Source organism: Leopardus geoffroyi, chromosome A2 (assembly GCF_018350155.1).
Source record: "Leopardus geoffroyi isolate Oge1 chromosome A2, O.geoffroyi_Oge1_pat1.0, whole genome shotgun sequence".
NCBI classification, from domain to species: Eukaryota; Metazoa; Chordata; class Mammalia; order Carnivora; family Felidae; genus Leopardus; species Leopardus geoffroyi.
The window spans coordinates 57,543,214-57,570,933 of NC_059331.1; the positions used below are offsets into that span (position 1 = coordinate 57,543,214).

General features: G+C 50.7%; 1 protein-coding gene across 1 annotated transcript in view; it reads left to right on the forward strand.

Annotated features, from left to right (window-relative positions):
* Window positions 1-12,867, forward strand: part of RPN1 (ribophorin I) — a 30,253-nt gene extending 17,386 nt beyond the window's left edge. Inside the window, exons 5-10 of the mRNA XM_045494004.1 lie at window positions 908-1,100; window positions 5,448-5,547; window positions 7,212-7,350; window positions 7,585-7,704; window positions 10,789-11,034; window positions 12,245-12,867. Of these exons, the coding sequence (XP_045349960.1) occupies window positions 908-1,100; window positions 5,448-5,547; window positions 7,212-7,350; window positions 7,585-7,704; window positions 10,789-11,034; window positions 12,245-12,427 (981 nt within the window). The 3' untranslated portion in view covers window positions 12,428-12,867. The remainder of the gene's footprint in view (window positions 1-907; window positions 1,101-5,447; window positions 5,548-7,211; window positions 7,351-7,584; window positions 7,705-10,788; window positions 11,035-12,244) is intronic.
* Window positions 12,868-27,720: the final 14,853 nt, after the last annotated feature.

Below are 27,720 nucleotides of genomic sequence, written 5' to 3' on the forward strand. Positions count from 1 at the left end.
TTCATGCTCTGTCTCTCTCTGTCTCAAAAAATAAATAAACGTTAAAAAAAAAAAAAAAAAAAAAGAAAACCCCCTTGAGAAACACAGACGTTAGGGGTGCTAGCCCCCCACAAAGTTGAAAGTCTGTGTATAACTTTTGACTCTCTGAAAATTTAACTACTTATAGCCTCCTGTTTTCTGGAAGTCTTCCTGATAACATAAACAGTCCATTATGACATTGTTTGGTATGTTGTATGTATTAATTATATACTACATTCTTATGACAAAGTAAGCTAGAGAAAAAAATATTAAGAAAATCATAAGGAAGAGAACATGGCATTTAAGTACTGTATTTACTGAAAAAAAATCCACATATAAGTGGACTCATGCAGTTTATGAACAACTCATGTTGTTCAAGGGTCAGCTGTTCTTCTGTTTTATAGAAGGGCTCATTATGTGAATGGAAGTGTTAGCATTATTTCTTCCTGATTACGAAAAGATACTTACAGATTTGGAAGCCACAGTAAAGAGGTGGAGAAACCCTCCATAACCCTGTCACCTAGCGATTTGATGTAATTTCTTCCATTTTTATGTTTCTCTCCCTGCAGAGTAGTTTAAAGATTATTTTTATCTTTGTATTAATCATTTAGTATTCGTAAAGGTATTTACAATTCTCTTCATTATTTATTGTTCAGGAGAATTTGGCTATTTACCATGATTGAGAAATAGTTACAATATCTAGAAATTTTGAAGCCTTGGGTGTGGGGATGGTAGTTAGACTTCTTTTTAGGTTGTTTCCAGTTTGGGGACTGTTTTAATTAAATATTGCTACAAGGAGGCTCTTGGTGTAGAAAATCTTTTCTGTCATTAGGATCATCTCCTGTGAGTAAGTTTCTGGAGGCTTTCAGGCATGTCCCTTCTCTTGCAGACCATCCTCCCTGCTGCTGCCCAGGATGTTTACTACCGGGATGAGATTGGCAACGTTTCCACCAGCCACCTCCTTATTTTGGACGACTCTGTAGAGATGGAAATTCGGCCTCGCTTCCCTCTGTTTGGCGGGTGGAAGACTCATTACATTGTTGGCTACAACCTCCCAAGCTATGAGTACCTCTATAATTTGGGTCAGTCTTTAGTATTTAGTGCTTAGGGGAGAGACTGTCATTATCTTCCATTTCCTGCATTTTTGTTCCTGCTGGTGTTCGTTTGTTTTGAGAATTACCAGTCGTTTTTGATGGGAAGAGAGAATTATCATTTTTTGGAAGGCTGGGATAGCAGGAACAACTTCTCATGGGTGGAGATAAATCACTGTTGTAAAAGTAATGCCTGCATATAATAGTTCACACAGCCTAGTCAAAATCCTCTTCTAACCCCCGGGTCCATCATAAGACAGAGCTGCGTAAGTTTTTTTTAATTTGAGGTATTTAAAAAATTAAGGAAAACTCAGAATAATAAGCACTTTTATGCGAGCACCCAGAACTAATTATTATAATGATTTGGCCATATTTTCTTCAAGTCTTTCTTTTTAAAACCTTTTAAACACAAAATTGAATGTAGAAAACCATACAAAACAGATGTATAGCTCAGTAAATGACTAGAACACCTTGTAAACACCACTCAGGTCAAGAAGTTGAACTTTGCCAGCCAGCCAAAAGGCTCTCCATGTACCTCTTCCTTCCTCACAACCGTAGTTACCATCCTGACTCTTGGTAACCACTTTCTTGACTTTCTTCATAGTTTATCACCCAAGTGTACTTCTCTAGATAATCTACTTTAGTCTTGCCCTTTCAAAAAATTCGATGTCTTATCAGTCTCTAATAATCCACAGTCCCTTCTGTGTGTGTGTGTGTGTGTGTGTGTGTGTGTGTGTGTGTGTTGAATAGAGTTTATCTGTTGAAGAACTTGAGCCACTTGTAGTGTAGTCTCCAGTCTGGATTTTGCTGACTGCTTACTCAAAATGCTGTTCCTGTATTATTCCTATATTATTCAGTGTATTCCTGTATCTTCTGTATTTCTTGCAAATTGATAGCTGTTAACCTTCCTTGCTGTCTTGTGAAAAGACATTCTTGGTTCAACTTGTATATTTTCATTTCTTGTTTTTTTTTTTTTTTAAGTTTTATTTATTTAAGTAATCTCTACACCCAGAGTGGGGCTCAAGCTCACAACTTTGAGATTAAGAGTTGCATGCTCTTCTGACTGAGCCAGTCAGGCACTCCTCAACTTGTTTATTTTCTGTCCCAGACCTGGAATCAGCTCTTTCTCTTTAAAGCTCTGGTTTCTTCTTGTGGAAAAGGGTGTTTTAAGACCACAACCTGAGAACTAGGAATGTTCATTGCACTTTGTTTGGTCAATTTCTAGGCCTTTTCGGGGCGCCTGGGTGTATCAGTCAGTTAAGCATCTGACTCTTGATTTCGGCTCAGGTCATGATCTAACAGTTCGTGAGTTCAAGCCCTACGTTGGGCTCCATGCTGACAGTGTGCAGCCTGCTTGGGATTCTCTCTTTCCCCCATCTCTCTGCTCCTCCCCCACACGTGCATGCTTGCTTGCTCTGTCTCTCAAAAATAAATAAACTTAAAAAAATTTTTTCTAGGCCTTTTCAGTTAATGGAGTTAAGTATATATTATGTCTTTGTATAAACAAAATTATGAAGTTTTATCGTTACTTAATAGTATGAGCTATAGGGATTTTGTTCCTGTTATATGTGTACTTAGTTCCATACTGAGAATTCTTGTTCTGAAGGACAGAGAAGGTGACAGAATTAGAGCATTCCACAATTGTTTTATCCCACACCTGCTACACAACAGTCTCAGAATAAAAACGATCACAGTGCCACTTCCAATATGGTTACTGAAAAGAGTTTATTTATTTATTTATTTTTGGAATATCCTCTCCCCATTCTGCCCCATTTTTTTTTAAGTTTTTAAATGTTTATTATTTTTGAGAGAGAAAGAGAGGGAGAAAGCAGATGGGAGAGGGGCAGAGAGAGAAGGGAACAGAGGACCCAAAGTGGGCTCTGTGCTAACTAACCGCAGCCAGTCCGATATGGGGCTTGAACTCCCAAACCATAAGGTCATGACCTGAGCCAAAGTTGGATGCTCAACTGACTGAGCCACTCTGGTGCCCCTCTACCCCAATTTTTGGTGTGCTGCATGTATACTATGTATATATCATCAGAACAAATAGCTGTTACACAGCATACCTCCCCGCTTTTAACTCTAGTCTTAGCTCTGCAGTAAGTGTAGTTAATGCTCACCATGTCAGTTTTTACATCGACTGATAGGTCTCTATTCATTTTGATGATCTGAAGCTCATTCTCTAGTAGATTCCTTAGGAAGGGCTTGTGGGAATGAGTTCTTACATGTTAACAGGTTGTGCCTTTTGTGCATATGAGTCACTTTGATGAATGTAAAATCCTTGGCTTACACATCTTTCCTGGAGTATCTTACATGTGTTACACTCTTATTGGTATAAAGTGTTGCTGTCAAAGTCTGACGATTTAATTTTTCCCCTCTGTGAGTCACTTCCCTTCTAAGTCTTAAATATTGAAAGGGGTTCTTTCTTTAGAATCTAATACTTTTGGGGCACCTGGGTGGCTCCGTCAGTTAAGCGTCTTGACTTTGGCTCAGGTCATGATTTCATGGTTTGTGGGCTCAAGCCTCGTGTTGGGCTCTGTGCTGATAGCTCGGAGCCTGGAGCCTGCTTCAGATTCAATGTCACCCTCTCTCTCTGCCCCACCCTGCTCACGCTTTGTCTCTCGAAAGTAAACATTAAAAAAAAAAAAATCCTAATACTTCTACTAGAACACATCTTGGCAGTGGTTGCTCTGGGTTGCTATTCTTGGGTCTGCATTATGGTTTTTCAACTTACAGTTTTAAACCTTTTTGTAAGTTTTTTCCTTTGGCGCTCCCAATTATTTTTATGTTGAGTCTTTGCCTGTTTTTAATATTTGGCAATTTCTCTTGAATCTTTCCTTCATTGAAAACTGCTTCCCTTTACTTTTGATTTATTAGAAGACATTACCTGTTGTGTTTATTCACTCCTGTTCTTTCTAGCTTAGCCTTCATTTCTTTTTTTTTTTTTTTTTTCAACGTTTTTTTGGGGACAGAGAGAGACAGAGCATGAACGGGGGAGGGGCAGAGAGAGAGGGAGACACAGAATCAGAAACAGGCTCCGGGCTCTGAGCCATCAGCCCAGAGCCTGACGTGGGGCTCGAACTCCCGGACCGCGAGATTGTGACCTGGCTGAAGTCGGACGCTTAACCGACTGCGCCACCCAGGCGCCCCTAGCCTTCATTTCTAAGACAGTTTTTTTAATTTCTAAAAGTTATTTCCTAAATTTTTTTCTGAGTTGTCATTTCTGAATTTCTAGAATTCTTGTTTATATTACTCTTTCATGACTTGTGTCATTTTTAGAATACCTTTAACATTAGCCTGTTTTTAAAAAGCAGGAACAGTTTTGATTAGTTTTGTGGCATGAATTTCTGGCATGTTTTCATTTTCTGTAGGGATGTTGTCTTTTTTACTAATTTTTAAAAACATAACTTACTCTAAGACTGAGAGACACCCTTATCCTTTTTTGTTGCTCATTTTTTCCCCTAAAGTTTTTCTTTTATTTATTCAGTTAAGTAATCTCTGTACCCAGTGTGGGGCTTGAACTCACGACCCCGAGATCAGGAGTGGCATGCTCTTCTGACTGAGCCAGCCCGGCGCCCCCTGTTGCTCATTTTTAATGTGAGCAATTAAGACGAAGTATCGTAACTGTGCATTTGATTTAATGTAGTATGAAAAATGGTGGCTTGCTTTCGGAGCCTGCCCTGGCTCGGTGTCCTGTAGCTCTGTTGTTCCTGTTAGGCTTGATTTTGTTTTCCTCCGTGTATGGTGCTGTCCTTGGAGGGGAGCTCTGATGGCTTTTCCAAGTTCTCAGGGGCTAGATGCCTTTAGACTGGCAGGTCTGTGGGCCCATTTTGCTCTCTGCTATGTGGGACCCGGGGAGGAGGACTCAGAGCTCTGGCCGCTCTTCTCCAGTTGGCCTGCTTCGCTCTCTAGTGAATATGTCTTGTTTGGGGCTCTTCTCTTCTCAGGTCTGTCACTTGCCCTGTTGGTTCCTTCTTCCTCCTCTACAGACACTGGTGGCCTTACTAATAATGTGCAGGTTGTGTGACTGTTGGTGTTTTGTGACTCCTCTGTGTTTTGGGGTTTGTGGAGATCCCTTGTTTATCCAGTTTTGTTGTAAGTATGTTCCATGGGGGTTTGGTTTTGCCATCTTGTTGCTCCTTCTATAGAAATCGGCGAAGACCCAAAACCATGCTGCCACCACACCTCTGTCTCCCAGTCTCCTCGTCCGTTAACTTCAGATGGCATCTGTTCATTCCTCTCTGGAAGATGAGAGCGTCCATACCCTCTGCATCCCTCTAGCTCCTGTGCCATTTTCTCTGTTTTTCACCTCACTGCGTGTGTTTGCTCTTTCTTCAGGTGACCAGTATGCACTGAAGATGAGGTTTGTGGACCATGTGTTTGATGAGCAAGTGATAGATTCTCTGACAGTGAAGATCATCTTGCCTGAGGGTGCCAAGTGAGTGTGACTGTTCCTTTCCTCGGCGTCCCATTTCTCTGGTGGTGGCCTTGTGGTACTTCAAGGGGAAACTGTGTCCTAGGGGTGTAGAATAGGTGCTCAGTACATACCTTTGACTGAGAGGCCTGTAGGGACTTTCTTTCTTTTTTTTAAAGATGTATTTATTTTTGAGAGAGTGCAAGTGAGGAAGAGGCGGGGGGGAGGCGAGGGGGGGCGGACAGAAAATCTGAAGTGGGCTCTGCATTGATAGCATTGAGCCCGATGCGGGGCTCAAACTCATGAACTGTGAGATCATGACCTGAGCTGAAGTCAGAGTTGGACGATTAACCGACTGAGCCACCCAGGTGCCCCTGTTTACGAAACCTATTCCCCAAACAGAGTCCCTGTGTGTGACAGGTGCAGCTTCCAGAGGGGATGGGATGATCTGTAAGAGGACAAAATGCAGAGTCAGGACAGCCAGGTAGCGCTTGTGCTGTGTTACTATAAAAAAGAAGAGCAGTGGGGGCGGCTGGGTGGCTCAGTCGGTTAAGCATGTGACTTCGGCTCGGGTCATGATCTCACATTTCGTGGGTTCACGCCCCACGTTGTGCTCTGTGCTGTCAGCTCAGAGCCTGGAACCTGCTCTGGATTCTGTGTCTCCCTCTCTCTCTGCCCCTCCCCTGCTTGCACTCTCTTTCTGTCTCTCTCAAAAATAAATAATAAACATTAAAAAAATTAAAAAAAAAAAAAAAAAGAAAAGCAATGGAGGAATGGCTCTGTTTTATCCCGGGCCCGTCAGACCAGGTTCAGAAAGGGCGGTCCTGGTGGTGTATTAGGGTTCTGTGCTTAAAACGGTAGGCAGTCGTTGGCCAGTTGAAGCAGAAAGGACTGCATTTGAAGGGTAAGGCATCTCTTATAAAATGGCAGCGTAAGTTGCAGATCCAGAGAGTCTCTGGGAATCCAGTTGGTGGAAACTGGGTGGATGGATCCATCCATGGATGATGGATGTTCATAGGGGACCCGCCCTTGCCATGAGTGACAAACACCTATGTGCATATTTGTGTCACTTTGCTCTGGGTTCATTTCAAAGGGGAGCATCTGCTTGACCTCTCAGGTCATGTGTCCACTCTGATCACCAGAGAGAGTCACCTTGATTGTTCCTCCTGTGGAAGACATTCCATGGGGGATGGGGAGTTTTAGCAAAACTAGAGAGTGAGAGCCTGGAGGAGGGAGAATGGATCCAGGCAGACAAAAACAGGGCCTGTCCCACTATACCTTATAAGAAGTCCTCAGTCATGTGAAGAGAAGGTACTTCGAAGTAACTTCTCAGGGGCCTCTTCAAGTCCCGGCGAGGCTCTTGTTGGGTGGAATGAGCAGGAGGGCTGTGTGGACTATGTGACTCCGAGGGGTTGGCCAGCACTGGCGAGGACTAGCGAGTACAAGGTGCAGGGGGATGGTTGTTGCCTCGGCAGGAAAGTGGTCTGATACTCAGGGTTTTCTGGCAGCGGGTTAGCTGTCTCGGGAGGTCTGGTGGTCCCTGGTGCCGGGAGGGGAGCAGAGTGGAGTGTGAACTTCATGACCCTGAAAGGCCTCTTGAGCCTTAGAATTCTCCAACCCTAAATAAACCTCGTACGTAGATCAGTGCAGTTTGTCTAAGGCTGTATTTCATTCCTACCTGCGTCCAGGAACATCCAAGTTGACAGTCCCTATGAAATCAGCCGTGCCCCAGATGAGCTGCACTACACCTACCTGGACACATTTGGCCGCCCTGTGATTGTTGCCTATAAGAAAAATCTGGTGGAACAGCACATTCAGGACATCGTGGTAAGTGGCTCCACAGTTCTGCCTTCTGGGCCTTCCTCCTCAGAGTGTGGGGTCCTGGGGGCCAGGGACTTGCCTGTCTTTATCTTTCCTTCCTTGGGCTGTAGGGGTTTGAGCACAGTCCCCTCTGTGGGTAGGTGGGGCAGCCTGGATGATCGTTGGCCTGCTGAGGCCCCTGTGTTGTCCCCAGCGTCCATGCAGACTGTCAGAGCCCGTCTTCCTCGTTCTCTCTTCTAGGTCCACTACACGTTCAACAAGGTGCTAATGCTGCAGGAGCCGCTGCTGGTGGTGGCTGCGTTCTACATCTTGTTCTTCACTGTCATCATCTATGTCAGGCTGGACTTCTCCATCACAAAGGTACCCTTTGGCTTTCCCCCTACATTTGCTAGTCATCTTGCACCCTTGGTCATGTGTTTCATTAGCTTTTCTGAGCACCAGTCCTTTGAACAAGTTCAAGGCAGAACCCTGTCCCCCAGAAGCCTCGTCCCTGCCTGTGGCCTCTGCTAACCCTTACCATGAAAAGAGACACCTTGTTCTTACTGCGATCACAGAGCGCGCTGTGTTAAATGAGGCAGGTGCTACTGACGGGTGAGTACTGTGGCAACAGGGCAGCTGGAGGTGTGTGTTTCGGTGGTGGGACTACCCTGAGGCGGTGACAGGCAGAGAAGGCGGAGAAGGGCATTCAGCTGGAAGGAACAGTTTGTGCGACAACAGGAAGGGCTTGAGTGGAACCCATGAGGGGCAGTAAAGATGTTGATCTGGCTGGTTCCATAGTCCAGTGAGGCTGCCCAGTGAGGCAGCTACTAGCAAGTCTTGTCAGACGGAAGGGCTGAGTCTAGGTTTTATTACAAGATAGCCCTGTTTTTTTAAGTTTAAAAGCTGATTTTTTTTATATATATTTATTAAATTTTATTTTCAGTAGGCTCCACCCAACATGGGGTTTCAACTCACAACCCTGAGATTAAGAGTCACATGTTCCACTGACTAAGCCAGCCAGGTGCCCCTGCTTTTGTTGTTTTTAAACTTTGCTTTAAAATAATTCCACTGTTAGGGAAATTTTGCAAGTGTAGTAAAAATAACTTGTATACTCTTTACCTAGACCTAGCAATTAACGTTGGCCTGTCTCTTTATATATAATTATTTTTCCTGGGCCATTCGAGAGTAAGTTGCAGACATTTTTATCCTTCCCCTCCTTGAGTACTTAAGTGTGCGTGTAGCTTAGGGACAAGGGTATTCTCTTAGTAGAGCCACAGTATGATGATCAAATTGAGGAAATGTTACATTGCCATAACACTGTTAACCAGCATGCAAGCTCTGTTCAGATTTGGCTGATGGTCCCAGTGACGGTGACATTTTTAGCAATTGTTTTTCTTCATCCAGAATCCAGCTGAGGATCATACGTTGCATTTAGTTGTCACATTTCCTTAGATTCCTTTAACCTGGAACAGCTCTACCGCCTCTCTTTGTCTTTAATGACCATGACGTATTTGGCGTGTAGAGACCAGTTTGGTAGGACGTCCCTTAGGTGTATCGTATGTTTCTCCCTGATTAAATTCAGACCCTGCATTTTTGGTAGGAATGCACTAAGGGGTACCTGATGTCAGCTGGTCCCAGTGCTGGGGATGTTAACTCTCCTTATTGGGCTAAGTTGATGTCTGCCTGATTTCTTCATGTTAAAGTTACTGTTTTTCTTTTTGCAATTAATATATGATTTGTTTGAGGCTATGTAAATACCCTCATATACATTCACTCTTTAGAGCATTTACCATTGATTCTTGTCTGAGTCTGTTATGTGGTGGTTGAAAAACTGTGATTCCTTTTGCGGGCACTGTGCTGTAGGGAAGGCTTTTCTTCCTGGTTGGCTAGTTGCTTGTGTCGACTTGCGCCTTACCTTATTCTCTGGGCTGCTGTCCTCTGGCACTACTTCCTTTGATGCTCTAATTGTTCCTGATTGGACTTTTTTTCATGTGTCATCATTTTTTTGAGCACTTCCTTATTGTCAGGCACAACAGCATGTTCCAGGCATGTCCTGTACTTTCTCCAGGCAGCCTTGGTTCCTTTTAGTGTGGAATGGTACCTGGGGACTATGATCTGTGAGCTAGGTGTGATCATTGCTTTTGGAGTATCACTGGGTCTGGGCCTTTCAGCAGACAGAGCAAGGGGAGAAACGTATTTAAAATAGTAGTTAACACCGATGTTCACTCCATTCTGAAGCCACAGGGTTCTTTGCCGTATTCCCTCATTCCACCATGTTTCCTTCTCTCCTGGATCCCAACATTAATATATTTATTCATTTGTTGAATTGTGTAAACACACAAAATAGTTTCAGAATTGCTGCAGTCATGCTGCCACAAACACCAGATCTACCAAGTAGAGTCCCAGGATTCGTTAGTAGTTCTTTTTGTCTTTAGACTGAGAATGTCTTATCAAAGTACTGTGTTCCCAAGGTAATTGGCTTAGTTTTCCTGTATCAACTCATTTGAAATATAACTAAGTTCATTTATTTGTTTGAATTTTGCTGTAGTTTCCCTCTCTGTCACTGTTAAGTATTTAATTTTGGTTATGAATTTGTAAAACCCTGCCTTGTGGATAACCAATTTCATCAGTCTCTGGGTATCCTCCCTGATTTATCTGGCAAAAATAAGCAGATGTTTTAATTCTCATTTCTTCTTTCTTGCACAAAGCATAGCACTAGTACATATTTTCTGTACCTCTTTTTTTCACTAAACACATTCTGAGAATTACCCATACCAGTTCATAGAGAGCTTCCTCCTTTTTTAAAAAAAATTTTTTATTTTTTGTATAGCTGCAGAGTACTTCGTTGAATGAATGGGTCAGTTTATTCGATCAGTTTCTTATGTATACGTTTCCCTGTCTTAAAGCTTTGATAATTCATTGAGAAAAAAGTAATCGTGGGCCAGATGAACCATTTGTAGACCAGATTCAGCCTTTGAGCTACCAAGTTAGGACGTTTGAAGTAGACTCATGGTGAGAGAGAATGCTGGAAAGTATGTAGGGCCGCATCTAAAGGGTCATGAATAGCAGGATAAAGAGCTTGGGCTTTATTCTTTGGGCCTTGGGAAACTCTTGGAGGTTTTAAGGAGAGAGACATAATAAATGTCCTGAAAGCCTTCCCTGACTTGCATTGAGACTTCTCTTTCTTCACCTGGGACCACACCTGTCCCTTTCATGGTGTATTCTGGCATTAGTATCTTTTTTCACATCCCTCTGTATGCCCTGCCGGACTTTGAAGTGAATGTCTCCTTCATTCTCATGTCCCCAGTCCTGCCCTTTGCGGAATTGGAGTGGATTTAATGTCAGCAAAGGTTTGATTCAGATGGCTTTTCTTGTTTGCACAGCTGGCGATGGGTGCTTTTTGGAAGGTGAAGGTTGGGGCAGACTCAGGCCTGGATGTTGTCATGCACAATGTCTCCTCCACAGGATCCGGCCGCAGAGGCCAGGATGAAGGTGGCTTGCATCACAGAGCAAGTCTTGACCCTGGTCAACAAGAGAATAGGTCTCTACCGTCACTTTGATGAGACCATCAATAGGTACAAGCAGTCCCGGGACGTGTCCACCCTCAACAGCGGCAAGAAGAGCCTGGAGACAGAGCACAAGGCCCTGACCAGTGAGATTGCATTGCTGCAGTCCAGGCTGAAGACAGAGGGCTCTGACCTGTGCGACAAAGTAAGTGTCTGCCATGCCGGAGTCACTCGGCTCTCTGCCCACCTGGTCACACTTCCAGGGATTGTCCCCCACCTGCTAGAGCACCGTGGGGCTGCTCTGTGTAGAGCACACACCAGGCATCTCCCGCTCACTGGTGGCTGGTCCTGTGGTGCCAACCCTCACAGTGGAACAAGAAGTTTGGGGGTGTCGGTTGTTGGCTGGGATCGGAAAGCTCTTCTAGCCTCCACGTCACTGTCTGTCCACATGGCCGGCATGGAGAACGGCTGCTTCCTCTGCTGGAGACCAGCCTGGGCAAGGCTCCAGGCTGCTCGCGTGTGCTGAGAAGAACCTAGACTTAGAATCACGCATTTGAATTCGGGCTCTGATTCAGGCTTTGTAAACCTGGGCAAGTTACCTAATTTCTGTGCCTCCGTTCTTCATGTCTTAGTACTTACCTCTCAGTGTTGTGAGTGTGAAATGAGTTAGTGCACGTCAAGTGCTGAGAACCGTGCCTGGGACAAGCTTTGTGAGTGAGTTCTTGTTGGCTGTAAATGAAGACGAGTCTCCCTCCCTGCCAGAGGTGCCCCTCCTAGTCTCCCACAATCCCCCTCTCCACATGCCGCTCCCCAGCACGCAGTCTCCTTGCTGTGTTCTTCATGGCTCCTCCCTCTTTCTGAAGCTTTTCTTTATGTGCTCAAGGAGTACCTGGCAGCTTCGCAAAGGCGAGATGCCCAGTCTGTCTTTGCTGCTCTTTTCCAGAGCCTCGAAGTGTGCCTGGGACTGTGGCTCACTAAATAACTGTCGTGTTGAATGATTGTGACCGTGAGATCCTCAGTCCCACACCCGGCTGGTGACAGCGGGGGAGACATTCAGTCTCTCTGCCATATCGCTGCCATTGGTCTTGTCTAACTGAATCCCTGGACCTGATTTGGCCAGCCAGAGGGAAGAGGAGGAGAGTAGCTCGAGTACCTGCTGTGTCCCTGGCACCATGCCAGGGGGTGACCCATCTGTTCCCACTTGATCCTCACAACTCTCCTCTACAGCTGACGCTCAGGGTCGGATCTTGAAGGAGTAGAGAGTGGAGCCGGCATTTGAAGCCAGGCCTGTCTCCTTCCATAGCCAGCCCGTCTGCCCTGGGCCTCCAGGGTCTGTAGGCATGGGAGGTGGTGGCCCTGCTGAGGGAGGGTGGGAGGACCCTTCTCAAGCTCTGCCTTGCTCTTGCCTCGGCCAGGTAAGCGAGATGCAGAAGCTGGATGCACAGGTCAAGGAGCTCGTGCTGAAGTCTGCGGTGGAAGCTGAGCGGCTGGTGGCCGGCAAGCTCAAGAAAGACACATACATTGAGAATGAGAAGCTCATCTCTGGAAAGCGGCAGGAGCTGGTCACCAAGATCGACCACATCCTAGATGCTCTGTAGCCCCATCGTCATCAGGGTGGGCCTGGGGCGCCGCACTTTCAGATGACAGGTTGGGGGTGAAGAGGGGGAGGTGATCATCAAGGCCACTGAATGCTGGCATCTGTATTTTACAAAAGGCCTTCAAGGAAGTGAAGCCAGGCCCTGCTGCAGGCAATACAAGAAACTTAGTTTTTGTCCTTAAAGGGTTCCTTTTTTCAAAAACAAAACGAAACAAAAACACTTTAAATCCCATTAAAAACAAAATATTTTTGTGTTTTGAACAAAGAAATTTTCAGTAGTGATTGATTTTGTTTTGTTCTGAAGCCTAGGGTATTGTTTCAGCCCAAAGCCCCTTGTTTTTTGCTCTAATTCCTGATGTTTGGGTATTTTGTAAGTGTATGTTTGTTTTTTTTAAAAGCGTGTGTGGCTAAATGAAAATAAAGCAGGGACTGTGAACATTTTGTTTGTTCTGGTGACAGTCGTAACTTATTTCTTAACTCTGAGGATATTCCTTTATCAAGTGCTTTTTATTCATTGAAAAATAGTGGATTTGCTTCTTAGACCAAGTTTGCATGGCAAGTGTTGGCTGCATTTTACATGTTAGAACACTTAAGGCCACAGAGGTAAAGTGGACTATGTAATCATCAAACAGAGTGGTGGAGTGAATGCTCTTTTAAACTTCTTTTTGTAAATCTATTTTGCATCACATACTATATTAGGCACTAAGGACACAATGATGGACGAGGTAGAGGTGGTTCTTATGGAGGACAGATGATCAAATACAAATTCATAATCACAAACTGTGACAAAACCCCATGAAGAAAAGGGACAGGGTTCTCTGAGTATTTACAGGAGAGTACCCAGCGCAATCTGGGTCGAGAGGGGAATTGGGCAATTTCCCTAAGGCAGTGACTTTGGAGTTGGGCTCTGTAGGAGTTACATAGATGGCAGGGGGCATAGCATGTGCAAAGGCCTTGGGACAGGCTAGGGCTTGAGGACCTGAAAGGAATCCGAAAGCGTAGGGCATAGGCTGCAGAGGTGGGAGAGCCCAGATGAGATCAGGCTTTGTAGGTCTGGCGAGGCTTTTGGTTTTACGCTAAAACCAAGGGAAGACCAACCACTGTATGAGACATGCTTAGATTTGTATTTTGGCCGAGAACAAACTGCTGAAGGCCATAAATGGGTGTGGGAGAGAACCTTGGGCAAGGGTGGCCATGTGCCCACATGGGTGTAGCTGAGAGATCTAGGTGGGGGAATGGACAGTGTGAGATGAATGCCATGCTTTCTCTCCTCTCCTCTCTGCCTGAGGTTTTTTTTTTTGTTTGTTTTTAACGTTTATTTATTTTTGAAACAACGCGAGAGACAGAGTGCAGGCGGCAGAGGGGCAGAGAGAGGGAGACACAGAATCTGAAGCGGGCTCCAGGCTCTGAGCTGTCAGAACGGAGCCCGACGCGGGGCTCGAACCCACGAACCGCGAGATCGTGACCTAAGCCGAAGTCGGACGCTTAACCGACTGAGCCACTCGGGCGCCCCTCTGCCTGAGGTTTATGCCTTGTCTTCATTTAGGTAGTTCCTGCTCAGCTTTCAGGTAGTAGCTTCAGGGAGGCCTTTCATGACCTCCCACACCCAGTCAGCCCCTCTTGTTCTACTCTGTCTGCACATCATATCACAGTTGGGATGTGCATAATTACTGGACTGGCTCTGATGGGGCGAGGGTTTTGCCTGATAAGGGCCTCTTCTGTTATCAGCCAGACACACAGATCAGCATGTGACATAGCGTGTGACATACTGGCAGGGTGGGTTGAGGGATGGTTGTGCCATTCATTTAACAGGGGGAAGTCTATAAAGACGAGTTTCGAGGAGGATGATGATGAGGTCTGTTTCAGAGACGGTGAGGTGGGTGTGCCTGAGACTTCCAAATGGAAATGTCTGGGCAGTTGGATATTTAGGCCTGGAGTTCCAAGGGGCCTGGTGTGGAAATGATAAATGTGGGGGTCGTTCAACATGCAGCTGGCTGTGGGAATAGCGAGGTAAGAGGTTGTGGTGGGTGAGGGTGTCTAGGAAGAGTGTCAAGAAGAAGAGACTCAAGTCAATGTAGGGCTCCAAAGCACAGTGGCCACTTGGAGCCCCCCATCTGTGCACAGGTTGTGAACTGGCCTGTGAAATAAGAGAGCAGGAACGAATGAGGTTATGGAAACTAAGGGAAGGGGTGACTTTACGAGGCGCAGGAGCAAGCACTGCTGAGTGGTCATGTGACAGGAAGGCTGGGAAAGGTCAGCCTGTGCTGGGAGCAGGTCACCGACATTGGCCTTCAGGGACTTGAGCGCTGTGTGGGTGGAGCGGCGGGAATGGGAATGGGACCCAGGCGAGGCTGAGGCTTCCTTCGAATGTTGTCAGAGGCTGTGAGAGGGAACGGGGAGGGAGACTCAAGTGTGTTCAGTGCCAGTGGGAAGGGTCCGGTGGAAAATGAGAGGCTGAATATAAAGGTGAGAAGACATGGGCAGGGTGAGAGGTTTTTCCGGCAGTGGGAAGATAAGGAGTCCAAAGGATGGTGGAAGGAGAGGACTTGGATGTGCACGAGAATGTTGGCTCAAGAGTGGGGCGTGCAGTCAGACAGACTGCATAGTGTTTTTAGAACGTATTCACCATCTTTTTTTTTTTTTTTTAAAGTTTATTTTGAGAAAGAGTGCGAGCTGGGGGAGGGGCAGGGAGAGAGAGGGAGAGAATCCCAAGAGCCTGACGCGGGGCTCGATTTCATGAACCGTGAGATCTTGACCTGAACTGAAAGCAAGAGTTGGATGCCCAGCTGACTGAGCCATCCAGGCGCTCCAGACCAACTGCATATTAAGGCCACTCACCGTGACCTTAGGTGAGTCTTTGAGGCATCCATTCCCTCATGTGTAAAATGGAACAGGGCTTTGTTAATGCTTCATAGGATGGATCACGTGAGGTAATAAACATGGAGTGTCATAGGGCAGCTGCTCGTTAAACATTAACTATTGGTTTCGTCCCATCGCTTAATCTCTTTCCATTCCTCCAGTCAATGTTCCTGGCAGTATCCTGGGTGCGTCTTTGGGGTGTTGTGGCCTCAAGGGTTGGAAACCGTAGAGGCGGCACTTGATTGGTGTTCACAGTTGTGTTCTCGTGGGTCTGGCCCCACACTTGCCCAGTCCCTGGCGCCCCTCGGTGGGACCGAGCTGGGCCTCCCTTTGTTCCCCTGGAATTGTCAGATTACTTGCCCAGCAAGCAGCCCTGCGCTGGCTGACCCTCTCCTTTGCCTCCCTGCGCTGCCTCTACTTCTCTAAGGAAGCCCCAGGGGCAGCTGTGTGTCTTAGAGTGGGGACCTGGTTACCCTGGGTGGGTACCATCTCAGGCCTTTGGGCTAGTTTCTTCCTAGCCCTCCCCATCCTTTTGCATTTGGTGAAATCTTTTCTCAATTTAGAGCGGGAAAAGACAACTTGGCCGGAACCAAAGGTCCCTGTCGCCGGGCGCCCTCTGCTGGGCTGCTGGGCTGCTCCCAGACCTGGGGAGGGAGCTGCGCTTGCGCCCTTGTGTCTCTGTGGAAGCTGTGGACACGTCACTGGGGCGCCAGGAAGTAAGGTGGAATGCACAGGCGCAGAGGGCCCGCTGGGGTTGAAAAGCGGCGCATGTGCAGGGCTGCAGCTGCTTTGAGGGCTGGGCAGCTCCGACATTCCCCAAAGCCAATGCTCCGGCTGTGGCGCCATCTAGGGGTGCAGGTCGGGAACCACAGCCCTGGCCTGGACTACACCTGGGTCTGGGGTCTACGTGCAAGCCGGGCCGCGGTGCTGCCAAAGGACAATGAGGACTTGGGCTCCCAGATGCCCTGTAGGGTTTAGGGGCCAACTGGCCCATAGCTCACCCGGCATCAGGGCTGGGGACCACAGATGAGACATCCCACACTCTCCACTAGCCCCTCCTTGTATTTGTAGTTCTGGGGCATAGCATTTTAGTCCATTGACAGCCCTGTGCCTCTTGGATCCTTGATTTCCCTAGTGGCAAACAGGGCCCCAGTTTTCTCCTTACAAGTCCTGGGATGGGCAGTAAAGTGGGGTCCTGAGTATGAAGCCCTGGCCCAGGCCTAGCCCCCCCCCCCCCCCCCCCCCCCCCCCCCGGTGTAGGGTAAGGTGCCCCAGACACCTAATAACTCTCATTTGGTCTCAGACTGAGCCTGCCCTCTCCGTGGCCCTCATGGCTGGCGGAGAGGAGTGCTCTCCTGGGGCTTCCCTGCCACTGTTGAGACCCCCAACCCTGGCCAAGACTCCTGACCCCAGTGACCTGGCCCTGGCCTGCTTCCCTGCCCCAGCCTTGAGCTGTCCCTGCAGCCATAGCTGGTTGGGTGGCAGGCCCCCAGCCCTGGGCGGCTGCCCACAGCCTGGCCCCTGGCTCAGAGGGGGGAAAACACGGCTGAAGAAGGGCGGGATGTCACTTTCCCTCATTCATTTGTCTTGGAGGCTGACACGGGAGAAAACCCCAAAGGACCAAGTGCACCCTCACAGTTTCACCACAAGTATCCTGACCGGGCATCTGGTACCAAGCTGATAGTGCAGGCCCCGGCCGCAGCCCTGCCGGAAACCGCGCTGCCAGCGGTTGGGGGCCGCAGGCCCAGACAGGAAACGCCCCCAAGCGTACCCCAGGGCCCATGGCCTCCGCACAGGCCTGCTGCCTTGGACCTGGCCCTGGCGCCATTTTGAAGCTGGGCTGGACTCTCGGACTCTGGCGTGAGACCTGCTGACTCGTCTGTCACCTGCATGGACGGGCTTGGAAGATGACAGAGAGGGAAGAGGGAACCTTCAAATGGGGCTGGACGTGAACCAGAGCCTCTCCCCTCCTGTGGCCAGTCCTTCCATGGTGCCTCCAACCCAGCCCTCTAAATTCCCAACCTCCTTCAGGTGACTGGTTCTGTGTTTTCTGTGGCAGGCCCAGAAGGAAATGCAGGGGACCGGGCATGAGAAAAAACAGAATGGGGGCATAGTCAAGAGGAGTAATAATGGGGCCTGAAGCATTTGCATGTGGGGGTGATGGAAAGGAGCCCATTTAATTGCTGAGAGAAGGAAAGAGGTCATGGGGAGGGAAAGGTTGCAGATCTAGGAGAGAGGGAGCCTGAAGAGCAGGACTGGATGGGACTGAGGGCCAAAGGGGGAGACCTCGGGGAGATCTCTGAGCCGTTGGTTGTGCCTCCCACCAGCGCCCTCTGAGGCCTGGGCCGCCTTCCCTATTTCCCCTGGGAATTTGGCATTGCTCTCTGAGGTGCTTGCCTCCCTAGACTGGGAGCTCATTCTGAGCAGAGTCAAAGAAGTGTCACACCCGATGCCTCTGATTCACTTGGCACATAGCTTTACTGTGTGTCAGACACTGTGCCTGAAAGACACCAGGGACATTGTACGTAGGACACAGTCTTGTGTGAGTTTTAGTTTTTACTTATTTTTTAATTTTTTTTTTTTTTTTTTGGTGGGCGGAGGGGCAGAGAGACGGGGGACAGAGGATCCGAAGTAGGCTCTGTGCTGACAGCAGACAGGCTGATGGGGGCCTTGAACTCCTGAATGGTGAGGTCATGACCTGAGCCAAAGTTGGATGCTTAACTGAGCGAGCCGCCCAGTCGCCCCGCGTGTGACTTTCAGAAAGAAACTAGAAAGGCGTTCCTGGGTGGCTCAGTCGGTTAAGCGTCCGACTTCGGCTCAGGTCATGATCTTGCGTTTTGTGGTTCGAGCCCCGCATTGGGCTCTGTGGCAACAGCTCGGAGCCTGGAGCCTGCTTCGGATTCTGTGTCTCCCTGTCCCTCTGCCACTGCGCTTCTTGGGCTCTGTCTCTTTCTCTCAAAAATATATAAACATTAATAAAAAAAATAAACTAGAAAAATGTTGGCAGGTAGCGATGGATGTTTTGAGGGACAAAATAGCGTGCAGTGACGACTGGATTTAGTCTGAAGGGCCGGGAGGCATCCCTGGGAGGAGACCGCTGAACCGAGAGCTCTGGAGGGTGGCATGGCAGAGTGTTGACTAGAAGGCCGAGTGAACACCCCAAGTCCCACCACCTCACCCCTCCCTGCCCTGCCCCGTCCCAGCTGGGCCCTGGTGGCTACAGAAATTCCTGCCTCCAAGTCAGGTATCATGGCACCCCTTTTCTCCAGGGCAGCCCAGATCCTTAGCTCCTGGCTCCCTGCTCCCTGCCCTTGAGGCCCGGGTCTTGGTGCCCTCGGCCATCATTGTCTTGGTGCCCCAGGCCGGGCTCCTGACTGGGCGTGTGACCCACTCCAGACCCAGGGCTTATCCTGTCCTCTGAGCCTCACCTTGCTCATCTGGAGATCGGGGACCATATGGTTGGAGGTCTGTAAGGACCAAGTGACATGGCACAAGTGAAACCCTTCTTGAGCGGTGGCTTAAGAAATGGGAGTCTCTCCTCAACAGTTGCTGGAATGATCAGCCTAACACTTTTGTCCGAAGAGCTTAGCTATTTACAAAGTGCCTTTATGAGCATCCGTTGCTCATTGGTTCAGGTGCAGACGGGGGTCCCTGAGCATGGGAGCCTGGGTCCCAGCTCCCTCTCCCCTTTGGGACTCAATGATGGGCGTTCGAGGGCCCTCCTACCATGGACACCTGATGCTGGGGCCAGCCAGGCAGGGAGGAGCCTCAGCTGAGGAGAGAGTCACAGAGCTTTCTTTCCCCATTCCAGCTTCTTCCCAGTGCTGGGCTGGGCTCTTAAGGGGAGAGGCCGAGCCTGGTTTTCTGAGGCAGGACCCGTCTTGGCTCCTGGTTGCCTTGTGAGCGAGCTCTGGAGGCATCGTGAGCAGAGCAGATCCTTCCCGAGCCTCCGCATGACCTGCACTAGCAGGGTGGGGGCTTTCTCTCCATCTCTGTCTCCCGTGTACCTTCATGGGGGGCAGAGAAGGCACACGGCCTCGGGTGTGCGGCCATCCAGCACCTGGGAGCACCCGCCCACCCCGCCATGGTTCTCACCGAGACTTGCAGACCGACACGCACACCCGCTGCTGGGCTGGGTCGAGGGCGTCAGATGTTCAGGGGCGTGCATCGTGTGCTAGGTGGGGAGTGGGCAAAGTCTCCACCCTTAAGGACCTTAGAAGGCCAAGTCGCGGTCATAATGACCGCTGACACTCAGGGCACGCACCTGGTGCTGCCGCTGCTCTCGTCGCTTTACGTGTCCACCTGTGTTAACCCTGAGTCACTCTGTCGATGGGCGCTGTTGCCTCACTTTGCAGCCCTGGGGCTGGCACAGGCAGGCCTGGCATTCTAGGCCTTTTCTCACCCACAGACTCTCTCCTCCAGGCAAGCAGACTGCTCCAGGGCACCCTCATGAGCAGAAACACTTCTTTGCACCCTCAGGCCTGCGGCGTGGGGCTCTCCACGCACCCTCCCATCACACAGCTATTCCACACCCCCTCCTCCGTCCTGACTCACATGGGCTTCTCTTCGGAGAGCATCTTTCTGTTTACTTAGTCTCAGAAGCTGCTTTTGCGGCTCTGACCCATCCCCCTTAGGGCCTGGCACAGAATCCCCCAGGCCTGGCCACCCCCTCCACCAGGCTGAGTCCAGGGCAGGCCCTGGGTTTTGTGCCGAGCACAAGGCCTGCAGTAGAAGTGGGTCTTTGTGCTTAGGGGGTGTTGAGGGACACTACACAAAGGCACAGCCTCTCACCCACAGAGCCCTTCCAGAGAGCCCAGTTTCCCCCTTATGAGGCCTGGTCACTGGAGCAGGAAGCTCCGAGCCAGGAGGGAACTGGGCAGGAGATGAACTGGGCCCCTGGAGACCCAGGTGAGGGACTCCAGCAGCATGGCGGGGGGGGGGGGGGATGTTGTCAGGGATGGAGACTGGGTCCTGAGAAGGAGACCTGTTTGAATTTGGGAGAGCTAGAGAGGGCGATTGGGGATGTGAGGACTGGGACAGGGTATCTGTGCACACCCGAGGCGCAGGAGGGGAAGAGGCAGCTCCAGGAAAGTGTTCTGCCATGCTGTGACCCGTGTGTGTGTGTGTGCGTGCACGTGCCCATGCGTGCGTATGTATGTGCGGTGGTGGGAGGCAGCCCTGGGACAGCTGGAAGAGGGTGGAACCAGATCTACCCGGAATCACTTGGTTCTGGGAGTCACTTAACTTTTCCACCCAAACAGTGGGCCAAATGATGTTACAAGGATGAAAAACATGTAAGTAAACATCCCAGCACAAAGAACGTGTGTGCCTAACACATAGCAGTTGCAATTTGTATGCGTGTGTGTGTGTGTGTGTGAGTGTGTGTGAGAGAGAGAGGGGGAGAGGGAGGATTTGGGGGCCCTTTTAGGACTTGTGAATTGCAGGTCCTGGCAGAGCTGGTCTTGAGGGCCCCATCCCAATGTGGCTGTCCTGTGATTCTAGGGGCGCTGCCCATCTGTTACCAGGACCCACAGTCACCTGCTCTCCTGCCCGCCGGACTCCCATCTGTTAGACACGGACATGGGTACTTAGTCCTTAACCATGGTCTGATAGGTTAGATTCTGGGCTGGGCGATCTGTTATTAATCCCTACTTGTTTCTTTTCCTCAGATTGGGACACACTGCCTCTGTCCTCGAAGTACCTTCATCCTGACCCCTCTTCCCCTCCTCTGTCCCCGTAGACAGCCCCACTGTGTAGAGTGCGTGTCCTCAGATGTGGGGGTGTGTCCTGGGAAAGCATGTGGTATGTTTTCATGCGGATGTGTCCACTTGGCTCTAGATCATACTCTGATTCTTACTGACCGTACTTGGCTCAGTTTTGGGGGTCTGCCCGTGTTGCTCTGTGTGCATCCACAACATTCTATCCCAGATTATTTCACTGTGCGTCCTCCACCCCTCAACCGTCTACCCCCAGTGATGGGTGCCACACCCCCCCATGTCCCACCCTCGAATCCCCAGTGATGGACCCCCACACCCCCGTCTTCCCTCTGTCCCAAAGGAGGCTTCAGGGAGTAGACCTGGCCAAAGGAGCTGGGGTGGGAGGACTGGTGGGTCACACAGGCTTGGCAAGGGTGGTCACCAGCGTGCACCACCCTCCCCCGCAGTGGTGTCACCCTGCTTTGCTGACTTCGGCCGGGGTTCTGTTTCGTCCCTACAGCAAATCTGGCAAGTGGGGGCAATTTCTTTCCATTTACAGTGAGGACTAGAAGCCAGAGACGAGTGATTCTTCTGGGGCCAAACAGCCATCGGGCAAGTCTGGTTGCAGAATAGCGGTTACATCGTGCCGCGCACACGGCGGTGGGGCTGTGCCCAGCCTGGGGCAAGATGGGAGCCCTGGTCTAAAGCTCCAATCCGCTCTGAGGTATCTGTGCCCCCAGAGCGCAGCCTGGGAAGGAGGTACTAGGCAGTGCAGTTCCCTGGGAGAGGTTGGACATAATGACTCAGAGGGCGGGTCTGGAGGGTCTGCCAGGTGGGGCAGCTTGGAATCTCACAGCCCCCCAACATGTAATCTCACAAAATCAGGGCTGCTTCCAAACGCCAGGCTTTCCATTCGCGATTCCGTGTAGTCAGATGGAATCCCTTCATTCGATGTACATTCTCTTTGGGTTTTTTTTAGAGTATCTTTTACTTAAGCTAGTGAAATGGTAGATTACAAATTTTCATTACAGCTAGTTGAGACCATGAGACAGACCTGAGCAGGGAGGTGACCTCTGGGCAGGCCCTTGGGGTGGACTGCTGGCTTTGCCACTTCTGAGCAGTGTGACTGGGCAAGGTACTCGGGTGCCCTGAGCCTCGAATTTCCCATCCATAAAATGGGGCAATAGTAATTCCTAACTCGGAGAGCCGTCATTGGTGTGAGGCTCAAATGACTGGGCAGGGGCTGGGCGGGCGCTGGCCCACAGGGGGCATGAGGTGGGTCTGTTGTCCCTGTAGGAACACAGACTACAGGACCGGAGTGTGTGACACAGGGTGTGACGGTGGGGCTGGAATGCTGGCAGGCAACCATCTGATTCAGCTCCTATTTCAGAGGGGACACTGAGTCCCTTTTGCCTTATGCCACCCTCCACTGGACCCTCCACTGGAACACGGGGGCCATTAAGATGCCCCCTGGGCCTCCCTCTGGGAGGCTGGCCTGCATGGTGGCTTTGGAATCAGCCTGACATTGAGCCTTAGGTCTCCTCCATAGAATGGGATCATCCCAGGGTTGACCAAACTCTGGTCGGGCTCCTCTGAAGTCTGTCCTCAACTGGGCCCTGACTTTGGGGCTTTTGTCTTCTTTTGCAACATCCAGTTGTAGCTAGAATCCTCCACTCTGTGTATCTGATCAGCTAGACAGAAGTCTGGTTTTTTCCTGCAGTTCTTCCATGAACTGTTCTGTGGCCCCGGACAAAGTTACTGCTCCATTTTCAGGGCTTTGGTTTCCCCCTTTGCAAAGTGGGGCTGCGGGGCCCTGGCCCCTGAGTGTGAGCCAGGTTCAGGTAAAAGTTGGACCCGCCTCCCCTTGCTCTAAAGACCCTCCCAGGCGGCGGGGACTCTGAGCCCTTCGCCACCAGAGGGCGCCTCCCGCCCAGGAAATTCACTCTTCTCGCCTGGAGGAGGCAGGCCCGGGCATTTGGCCCCGGCTCTGGGTTGCTTTTGCCAGTTGGTGGCCTGTGCTCTGGCGCAGAGGACCTCTGTTGACGGTGGCCAAATTCTACTTTGGAATGACGCAGTCACATGGCACCAGCCTGAGGTATGTGGCGGGTGACAGTCGGGATGCCCGAGCCAGCTGCGTCAGGGTTCACATCCCAGCTCCCACACTCCCTGGCTGTGTGTCACCCTGCCTGCCTCAGTTTCCTCCTCTGTCATGTGGATTATCGCTGGAACTGCCGCTTAGGGCTCTTGCGCAGACTGAACAAATCGATGGCGGTAGGGCACTTAGGAAAGTGGGTGTCGGATAGACGTCAGCAATTGTCCCAGAGTTCCGCTCTGCACCACAAGTCAGGACCAGTGGTGAGAACTTGGCATCCTCATACCCTTGGTTCCTCACAGTTACCATGCAGCTGGAGGTTTTACTAAGGAAACTGGAGCTTAGGAAAGACAGCTAAAGGTCCCACTGTGGTGAGGGAAGGTCCAGCAAGACTCAGACCTGCTGACCGGCTCCTAGTTGGCAGCTAGTCATGCTATGCTGCTCGGGCCTTTGCGACTCCCAGTGGGTGGGCCCAGGCTCCCTGAGAACCCGCACGGCCCGAGGCAGCTGTTCATCCTCCAGTGATGGACCGAGGTCCTCCTGGACCTCTGAGAGGTAGCTCTGGGCCAGGCCTTGTGAGGACCCAGGGCCGTTCTCAGGCTGCAGCCCCTGCTCTGGAACCACTCTATGGTTTCCAGCTCGATTCCAGGTCCCTGACATGTGTCAAGTTCATTTCTCCCTCCATGTCCGTGCTTGTGCCACGCCATAAAACCTTCCCCAGCAACCCCGACAGACGCTGATTTCCTTGGTCTGCAAGGAAGTTTCCCTCCTTGTCTGCCTGGAAAAAAACTCCTATTTCGTCTCTAAAATCCAGCTGCCAACATTACCCCTGGGAGGGCTTAATGCCATCCTTGTCTCCTCTCCTAGATGAGGACAGTTACTGCCTTGCTGGGCGTTCTGCAATGTGAGTTACAAGTATCACTGCATTGCTTTACAGACAGATTCATTAGAAATGCACCTTGTGTTTTAAAGATTGTGAAAGTAGGGGCATCGTTTAAGCTTCGGACTCTTGATTTCAGCTCAGGTCATGATCTCCCGGTTTGTGAGATCGAGCCCCGTGTCGGACTCTGCACTGACAGCGTGGAGCCTGCTTGGGATTCTCCCTAACCCTCTCTCTCTCTCTCTCTCTCTCTCTCTCTCTCTGCCCCTCTCCCACTCGCATGTGTATGTGTGACTTTCTCTCATTCTCTCAAAATAAATAAACATTAACAAAAACCCTGTAAAAGGTTTCCTTCCTACCTGCCCATAGTGGCCAACCACTCTCCCAAAGGAAAACTTTGCTGGCAATTCTTTGTGAGCTTCCAGAAAACTCTATGCCTGTACAAGAATGCTGCCCTTCTTCACTGCACTTTAATGACCTACATGTCTACCTCCATGAGGCCTGGGATAGGGTCTGAGTTAGGTGGCTGCCCAGAGCCAGCCCTGGGCTAGGCCCAGAAAACACACCTGGATGATGTTGCCCAGGCTGGCCTTGTGTTTTCACTGGCCGTATGTAGTGTGGGACCTGCTGAATCTCCTTGCTGCCGACTGGAGTTTGCACTCTCTGGCCGCCATGTGTATTTTCTTTTCCTGTGCAATGTTGTTATCATTATGAAGTACTGAGTTAATTTTCAGCACTTAAAAGCCAGGCGATATACCCTAAAAGTCTGACTTTTTTTTTAATTAAAAAAATTTTTAAAAAAATGTTTTTATTGATTTTTGAGAGAGAGAGGGACAGAGCACCAGCAGGGGAGGGGAGGAGAGAGAGGGAGACACTTCTGGGTCTCCAGGCTCCAGGCTCTGAGCTGTCAGCACAGAACCCGATGTGGCCCTCGAACCCACAAACTGCCGAAGTCAGACGCTTAACCGACTGAGCCACCCAGGCGCCCCTAAAAATCTGACTTCGTTACGTCTCTTGAAAAAATTCCGATGATCGGGCCGTGGGGGGGCCTGTGCCCCTGCCTGGTGGCCCTGGGCTAGAGCGGCGGCTGCTCCCGTGTGCCCGGTCCACACAACCGACTGTGCTCCCACCTCCCACTTCCATCTATACACTTGTATGCACCCCCTGCCTGGCCCAAGGTCCCTGAGTCTGTGGCTTTGGACTTGGCCATGCCTGTCTGCGGTCCCCAGGCCCCCCAGGAGCCTCTCTTCCAGGTTGGTGCCGCCCAGGACAGCACCGGGGTTTACAGTCTGGGTCCTTGCTGTTCTGGAGACAGTACCCTCTGCACATGCAGGGTACAACCCAGGGTGGCACCTTCAGCCTGTCCCGCTGTGGATGCCAGGGGCACTGGACAGGTGGACCCTGGCGTACCTCGCCCATGGAGGGATTCAGACACACGAGGGAGGCGTTCCAGGGCGAGGGATGGGGCAGGGGCCAAAACCCCCTGGCTTGGAACACACGGGCCAGGGACAGGCTGCCATGGTGTGGGACGGCCGTGCGGCATGGCTAACTCTACGTGACACAAAGTGCGAATCATAAATAACCAGCGTACTCGGGGTTGCTGCAGGGAAGAGGGGGAGGGAGCGAGTGAGAGGGCTGGGGCCTGGGCACATGGGGACGCATGCGGCTCAGAGCTTCTAAACAAAGCTGGAAATAACAACCTAAACCCAGCTACCCAGCAAACGCCGGGCAGCCGTGGGCCTTCACTCTGCTGTGTCTGATTGGCTCGTACCATCATTTCTTCAGAGAAAAGGTTTCGCTTTTTTGCCCCCCTAAAAAGTGGGGGTCTCATAATCTCAATGTACCATGGCAGCCCTTTCATTTTGCTTTATGGAAAGCCTATTAGGTTGCCCTCAGGATTCTGGTTTCCAGGCGAGGAGAGGAAACTTCATTTGGCCTAAACCTATTGACCTGTGTGGGGGGACCCTGAACTGCGGTGACCCCACACGATCGAGTCTGGGTCTGGAGTCCCTGCCCAGCTACAGGAGTGGAGGGATGCTTTACAACATGAAGAGGAGGCTGGCCAAGGAGAAGCCCACATCCCCATCTAGCCCAACGGCCAAGGAGGCAGGCAGGGCCAGGTGGAGCACCCCCCAACCCCTGGGGCCCCGCGGGCTCAGTCGTGGACATGGGGGCTTGAAAGTCACCGTTATGGGAAGCTTCTAGGCCAAGGCGGAGGTCCTCCGCAGACAACCACCCGTCTCCCTGCACAACAAGGGCCTGCTCAGGCCCCAGGGCCGCCATGATGCTCGCTTGGCCTCACGCCTTGGCCCCTTCCAGCTCAGGGTGTCCAGGGCTGGGGTGCCGCAGGTTGGGGAGCAAGTCCGAAGCCGAGGGATTGGGGTTGACTGAGCTGTCCTGTTGCCTATCTCTGGTTGAGGCCTCTCTGTCCTTCCTTTCCCAGTGCTCCCCCCCATCTGCCCCTGCTCCCCCTGTGGGGGTGCATCGTGGGGAGGTTGTTGACAATTTGTGCATTAATCTCTCTGCCTGGGGCCTCCTGGTCAGGTGGTGCTTATCAGGGTTCCGCTCCTGTCAGATGGGCCTTCCGGAGCCCGTGGGCAAGGGGGGGGTTTGGCAGGAGCCACTGCTGCAGGGCCTGGAGGCTGCCTCACCATCCTCAGGCCTTCACATCCCCTCGCCCCCCTGCGGGCTGCCTTCTTTACCACATCAGGATACAGAACATTGCATGAATTCCGGTCTCAATGGAATTATTTCAGAATTCTGGTCAACCGCAAGCTTGGGGTATTTCACAAACTATCTATCACTGCTGTGTGGTGGGCAGAGCCTGGGCTGGGGGGCGAATAACGGATGCAGGGAGGCCCCTGTCCACTGCCTGTGGGGGTGGTGAGCCCCTGCCCACCTTGCTGCCCCTCCCAGCAGCATCCACAGCTTTGTAGGCTGACGCCCCCCATATCTGCAGGGGACTTGTGGGAGGAGGGCGGTTCAGGAAAGGCAGCAGGAGGCCGGGCCCTGGGATGGGAAGAGTGGATGGGGGGAAGCAAAGGGGGGGGGCTCAAGAGCGCCTGGGTTTGGGGTCCATTCTTGGTTCTATCACTTACTAGCAGTGGGACCTCGGCGAGTACGTCGTAAGCCTCAGATGCTTCAGCTCAGCTATAAAATGGGGTTATGATACCTACCCCTCAGTTCCAGAGTGTCAGAGGTCAGTGAGACTCCAGCCCTTCCTAGTTGTCCCCACGCTTTTAGGACTGTTCCAGGGGCAGCATCTGCGAAGTGCCTGGCTAAAAGTAGGTGCTAGATATTGTTAGCTATGAGGGTAGTAATCGCATTCCTGCTAGTCTGCTAATAACCTCTCCCACCTCTCTCTAGTGGAGGGGATGCCTACAATTTCGGGAGAGAAAAGACCGTACCTCCGGGATGACAAATACACAGTCTGTACCCTGCCAGTCTCCCATTCCACGTCGTGCCGACATGGCCAATATGTCACCGGCACACTCTTTCCTTCAAGCTTGGACTAGGCCTCAGGTCCTTTCTCGTCACGGTGCCCGGAAGCACTATGAACTGACCAGAGTAAGCACACGGGTAGAAGCTTCTCTATTCTTCTGACCCCAACTGATGGGAGTGGTGTAAGCTGGCAGGGCAAGGGGTCCCCACTCTGCTTCCTGCTCCCTAAAATCCTCTGAAAAGTCTTGGCCCTTCCTGTAGGAAGCTGCCTTCTTGGAGGGCCCGAAGCAGGGCAGGGATTGGAGGAGCCAATCACATCTCCTCCT